General features: G+C 38.8%; 1 protein-coding gene across 1 annotated transcript in view; it reads right to left on the minus strand.

Moving 5' to 3' along the window:
- LOC139719676 (dynein axonemal heavy chain 7-like) overlaps nucleotides 1–6580 on the minus strand; it is a 64014-nt gene extending 57434 nt beyond the window's left edge. Inside the window, 6 exon segments of the mRNA XM_071631074.1 lie at nucleotides 373–556; nucleotides 1156–1252; nucleotides 2023–2164; nucleotides 2735–2843; nucleotides 4499–4570; nucleotides 6410–6580. Coding sequence (XP_071487175.1) covers nucleotides 373–556; nucleotides 1156–1252; nucleotides 2023–2164; nucleotides 2735–2843; nucleotides 4499–4570; nucleotides 6410–6424 — 619 coding nt within the window. The 5' untranslated portion in view covers nucleotides 6425–6580.
- Between the last annotated feature and the right edge of the window lie 321 nt (nucleotides 6581–6901).

Genomic DNA, 6901 nt, shown 5'->3' on the forward strand with positions numbered 1-6901 from the left:
GATCCCTTCAAGTTGTTTATGCACATTGCGCATTTTTTTTGTATGCTGTGTGCATATTACAATGTTTTTAAGAGACCGAAACTATGGCTAATTTTGCATCACTGAAGCTACACATAGTTTTGTCTGTAGTGTGACCAAGTGCTCAAACTTCTAAAAGTTATCAGGAAGCAAACTACACTTTAATAGTTTCACATTGTGTGAATGTCCATGAGAATTACAGGATTAAAAAAATGGAAAAGCATCTATCTTGTCTCTTTCATTTGACTGTGATGATGGTCCAATATTTGAGCCCTAGCTCAAGGCAGTCAGTTGACAACTTTTATGATTAACTAGACATGGTTATTGCAAGCCAAGAGTGTTGCTGCTACTAACCAATGGACTTCTTTACACTGAGGAGATAGTCTTCCTTCATTTCGTCTGAGAGGTTCTCAATGGTTTCACCATGGCCCTCCTTGAGGCCGGCCGCCACTAGATGGAGGACATTCTCCAGCCACGAGTCCTCCATCGGAGCCACGTGCTCCGTGTCAATGCCGTTGTGGATGTAGTAGTAGTAGCGCTGCAAGATGTAGCAGAAGAGGTAATGACTGAATTATTGTCAAACACATATATCGTCGCAGGGGCGACAAGACCTTGTACACTGTATCTACAAAATGCTAGATGTTCCGCTAACAAAAAAAACAACAGTAACAAAAAAAATATGGCAGCCAAAGCACTACATCAAATGGGATAGTGTTTTCTTTGACAAGCCACAATGGCTTTATTTTGGAGTAAGATAGCTAGCATTTGGACAGGACATCACTTAACTGATAACCTGACCATAAAAAAGTAATTTTCACCAAAATTTCAGATAAACGGTCTTGTCACCCAAACAATGACACAGTCAATTGATTATTCATTATTTGCTTATCCTTTAATTTTGGGGGGTTTTCGGCACTCGGCCAACTGTCTTCAAGAGCTTATTTACAAGATCCAGAAAATTCATCTGAGTTCACTAGTAGCAATTTTCCTGTCTTCAAACTATTGATTCTTGAATTCGTCTCTATTCCTGTACTGTGTATTTTAGACAAAAAAGGAGGGGGGGGGGGGGAATCAACTTAATATCATTCAAGTTTATAAAAGTCCTGGATATTCTCAATCCCTTCAATCCCATCTTACCAGAATGTCCTTTTCGGCAGCAGTTGGAGATCCAGTCCTGGAGAGTGGGGGAAGCTCTCCATCGGCGGATGATGGTCTTTCACTGGCTTCTTCTTGCCTACAAACATGATCAAGAAATACATTTAAAACATCAGGTGCATTCAATAGTTATACATCTCCCTCCACTTTTTTTTTTCTTTTTCTTTTTTTTTTTTTGACCAACTTGATCATTGTACCATGTACATGAAGTTGTCACTGGGGTTTTCATGGTGCTAAATGTGAAGAGAACAACATTCACTGTTATTACAAATTCACAGATACTCCACACATATTACCGTATTTCAGCATCTACAAGTTAATACACACACACACACAGAGTTACGGTATTTCTAATCATGATCTTAAAAGTAATGATGACAGTGAGTCTAATAACAGCAATGACACTAATTTTTTTTTTTTTAGTTTTTTTTAGTTTTTTAAAAATTCTGACTGCATAGTGAAGCCAAGAAATGGGTGTTTAAAATCATTCCGAATTCTGGTTGTGACATATAAAACACAACAGATTTCTCTCCTGGATAGCCATTTCATTTCGCATTGGCTAGATAAGAATCAGGATCACATATAAAATTACCTAAATGATTGTAATCTCCGTCTTTGCCCAGAAGTGAATGGTACAACCACAGACTAATCATCTATAATGAAAATTATATTTGGTTCATCTTCAGGCAGCTACAGTCTGTACGTCTTCACTCTGGGATATCTAAGAAGTGAAAGGCCTTCGTATTTTATAAGAGTTTTCTCATTATCTAAAAAAAAGTTGACAACAGAAGCCCAATCTCAACCAACACTATAACATCCCTTCGATCTCTACATGTGAGCTGAACTTACATGATGATGTTAACAAGGGCATTTCTGAAGGTCTCCCGGTCTTTCCTGGGGTGAGAGAAGCCCTTGCCTTTGTTCCCATTGGTTCCATTCTGCTCCGCCTCATTTGACTTGGTGCGAGTTCTCGTTCGCGCTTTCCGCGTTCCTAGCGGGGAAAAAAGATAAGAACTGTGATAACGAACTACAGGTATGAAACAAGGAAAGGCAAGTATCAGTACATTGTAAGTGTTGCAATGATGATGGGAAAGCAAACACTTGTTCCAAAAGGACGTATCAATTATATCACAGACCAAACATAAGAATGCCAGTCATACATGTATGTAGAGCAATTTATACATCCCATTGCATGGCTACAACTTGAAGAGCACACTTCAAGTCTGGTTATGTGTGGATAACAGTTTCGCTTTGAATAATTCACGGAGCATAAACACCATGTATGAGGTCTTAATAACAGTTGACAGGGCAGCCTCTGTTCCTGTCTCACTATCTCTTTGCATAGCACAAAATGGTTTGCTGTCGCATGCCTACATGTATCTTATTGGCTTGCTCGTCAGTGACAAAACAAATTCAGCTGGTTGGTAATCTCCCTTGTCTGTTTGAGAGTAATCTACAACCATTAATGGGACCAGTTTAATGTAGACATATTTCCTGTCTCAAAACTGAAAGCTAACGAGACACTGTGTGCCAAGAGCAGTCATGATAATAGGCTACTTACTTGGTGTAATTTGTGCAGTAACGCTCAGATCTTCTACCTCCTCTTCAGGCGGCTTGCCAGTCAAGATGAATGAGGGTGGGTTGGCCTGCCAAACAGGCTTGGAGCGTTTCTGTTATTGAAGGGTATTTAGAAGACAAAAGACAGTCAAAAAGTTTTCAGAACAATTCAGTACAATTTGGAAACACAACATTTGACACAAAATTTGCACTCTTTGTTTAAAATGTGTCAAACTACTGCAACGTCACAGAGTGACGAAGCAATACACACAACATGGAAGACTCAGATCACATAAGGGCTGACAAATACAAGTCTGAGGTAATGGTGCACAAAGACTTATTGTTGTAAAGAGCTTGGCTTGAACAATTACTGCATACACTATATATTTCGCGGGGGTTTTATTTTCGCTAATTTCGCGAGTCGGGAGCTATTCGCAAAATTAACAACACGCGAAAATATTACCTTCCAAAATGAATCCCTTGCCTTGATGATACGAACATTTCAGTACTAGTATACCATGTCATGGCTTACCGAACAGACCATACTGGCTAAGCTTGTTTACGTACATATAGCACGTCCACATCTACTTACGAATACTGTAGAGAGCCAATCCATTATCGCAAGGGGACCATTCGTCAGAAATCTAGCGCGATGGACTTAACCACTTCAAAAAATAAAATGTTGAATTCTACCTTACTAGTTCGCAGAGTTTGGTAAGTTTTTTTCATGCAGCAGTGTATAACTAGTATCATTCAGATTATTTGCTGGTAAGTTGAAAATTCACACTTTCTTTGCCACTTCACATTTTCTCTGGTCCCCCAATCGCGAATTTAACCACTCGCAAAAATGTGTGACAGCGGCAATTTGCGAAAATTTATGTACGCGAAAATTATAGCGTATACAGTATGGGGACAGCTTTCAGGTCAAACATGAAGTGGCATGGTCGTACAATGTTCATCATGATAATGTGATACTATCAATTAATGCAAGTTTACATTACAATTCCTTTTGTTGTACCTTATAGCACTGTAAAAGAGGATACTTGTAATCTGCATTTCTTGCAATTTCTAAATTCATAATCCAGTGCAGGTACAGTGTAAAACAGAGATGCCAAATGCTGACCAAAAATATTCTGATACACCAACAAAAATGTATTTTGGAGGCAATACACTGATTCAAGGTAAGCACTAAAAAAAAATATTAAAAAGATAAAAATTAAAAATGACAGTCACTCTTTACCATATTTTATGGGATGAAGTGAAAATCTCCTAAATACTACAATGTATCACCCTGGCATGCATCTCCAGTGATTTGAACTCGAGCTCACGTCAGAGACCAATCATTTAATAATCTAGACTGCAAGCAGGGGCAGATCCAGGAATTCCATAAAGGGGAGGCGCCTTTACAAACTTAACCCTTTAAAGGGGACACATGCACCTCCTTTTTTCTTTTTCTTTTTGTTTTAATGAAAAATAAAGAAGGGGGAGGGCATGCCCCATGTGCCCCTCTCTGGATCCACCACTGGTGAGGATGTCCTTCACAGTACATTACGTAATAAATTGCAACTTCAAGAGTTCAGAAAAATATTTATCAGACTTTTAGGCCTACAGATCTGCAAACGACTACTTTTGCATATTATATGGCCAATTGTACGCTCAATGCTGTTCACGTTTCTGTGAGATTATACCAATTAACATCTCATGGAGACTAAAGATGTTTTAAAAGATGTCTAACAAATCAAAAATCAGATGAAAGTTGAGCACTTACCGCTGGCAGAGTTGGTAGAAACGACTGGGCATCATCCGGTTTCTTGCCTTTGTTAGCTCTTGGTGCTTGGTACTGTAGAAAGAAGTCGAAACACAGAGAAAGTTAATCACTTTTTTCTTACATTGTAGCATGCGCCTCACATTCTGTACGAGGTCATTCATTTATAATAGTCCATCCAATTGCTCATGAAAGCATTCAGGATGAACCCTACATTTGAAAAAAAGTAACAAGAAAAACAAAAGCAGTCAACCAGTAATGCACATGTACACTGTACAGTATATGTGTACATTAATGCAAAACCAGGAATTTTTGTGCGCATAAAAATTTTGCAAATTTTGCGAGAAAAGATTCACAAAACTAAAATGCAGACAAGTTTTTGTCAAAAAAAAAAAATAAATAAATAAATAAATGTAAAGTCTGAGGCCAGCGTTGGATAGAAGTAGATTCTAGACCTAAATACACTTTTGTAGTACCAGTAGTACACCTACAATGTACAGTAGATCTACAGTGTATGTTTATTAAAATTTCCAGAAGATTTCTACATGTTTATTTAAGGTACGCTCAAGAGGAATGAACAAAGTATCCCTTCCAAGTAATGGAATTTTCTAGTTCTACTAGTACGGGTAATGCATTTTGCATACACGCGTGCATGTTACAGCTACATGGTGTACATTTGTAGAAGCCCTACTTCCCTTTATGGGAGAACAAAATCAGTATGGTTGGGTGTCCAATTTATCGACACCCTACACTGTATTAAATGTTTTTCTATTAATACAAAATAGAAACTCAAAATATCACACAATTTGCCTGAAATTTTACTCACATGTAAAGAATAGACTTCTATATTAAATACACAAGCGCGAATTAAACATAGGATTCACGGTAGGCCTAGGGTCTACACATGCTCCTCAAGATAACTGCTTCGAATGCGTGGGTTGATATTTTGATGTTTATCTACTCGCTCAGTTGCGCTGTGTTTTGAAACCAACACCCCTACACGTTTGTACCTTACCTCTGGTAAATTGACAATAGGGCCTACAGTACATGTGAAATGTTTTGCTGTTGATCTTTAATCATCGGGTTTTTTCAGTAGAATCTAGGGCATAATCGTGGTAATATTTTGACATCAAATCCCCAGTGAAGAATGCAAAGCCATCACACGTAGTCTCATGCGTGAAAGTTCATTCTTTTACGCGCAATGTTAGCAATTATCATAGAGGGGTGATGGTTTCACTGTAACATTCAAAAACAGTGTCGGACGATATTGTGTTGCCACTGTTGGACACCTACCATTACCAGTCAATGCCAGCGGGGATAGTGGAAATGAGCTGCTTGTAGTGCTTGGCTTGGGCAAATTAAGTGGAGGAGAGGATGTCTGAGCTCTCGGACTCCCTATGAATGACACGTTCCCAGAACAGTCATTGGCATGTGTATTTAGACATTGATCATCCTTTTTTCCTCGCTAAAAAAAAAAATAAATAAATTGAATTGAATTGAATTGAATTAAAAAAGATCATACAAAAATAGTCATGCAGTCCGCCTAATGTTACGTGTTAAAAGACCTGTCTCAGGCTCGGCTCAGCTGTCTAGTCTAACGTTAGGTTCTAATTCTATAACAATCCCTAAAAAAAAAAAAATGTACATTGGTTTAATCATGTTCATTGTTAATGTAACTCTAGACTGTCTACTGTACGATGGTGAAAGCCCAAATAATTATGACCCTTCATTGTTTATATCCTAGTCTGCCTAACGTTAGAATAGAAACCCTACGAGCATACGTTATCGTGTTATGCGAGTGAACAACGCTGACAATTGTGACAGTACCGCAGTGTCGATTTTCGATGTTCGTGTATGGCGACATCTTGCAAATTTATTGATTCGCTTATGACCATGCAAAACGGGGAAACTCACCTGAACGTCAGCCATTTTTACACGTATTCAGTCATCCAGTAACTACAATCGATTCTAAAATACAGAATTCATCTTGTTGGTATGTTGCTGCAGTCACCAATTAAGTGAAATAGCCGTTTGATGTGCTGAAAAACGCAGACAATCTAACCGGTTTCCGTTATTTACGTAGTAGTAGAGACCCATAGAGCGTACACAATTCAACTGATAACAAACGCACGGTAATACAATACGTAACAGTTGCCCAGATCTAGCCACACACAGTGCCAGACATATGGAGAGGTCGTGCAATGTACATGCCGCTGTGTGTTGCTACGCTACGTTGCGACTCGGAAGTACAATGGTCCTGAATGAAGGTAGCGGGCTAATTTCTGTTTTACATCCGGATCGTTCGTAGTCTGGCTCCCGAACGCGGTCTGGAAGTTTATAACCAAATTCGTGGGAACGTTTGTTGGCAGTCGAGGATTCTACATACCGCAGAATGTGTAGTTGTGT

The sequence above is a fragment of the Diadema antillarum genome, unplaced genomic scaffold, assembly GCF_040938485.1.
Source record: "Diadema antillarum isolate AM-2024a unplaced genomic scaffold, OU_Dant_1.0 scf00000113, whole genome shotgun sequence".
Lineage (NCBI taxonomy): Eukaryota > Metazoa > Echinodermata > Echinoidea > Diadematoida > Diadematidae > Diadema > Diadema antillarum.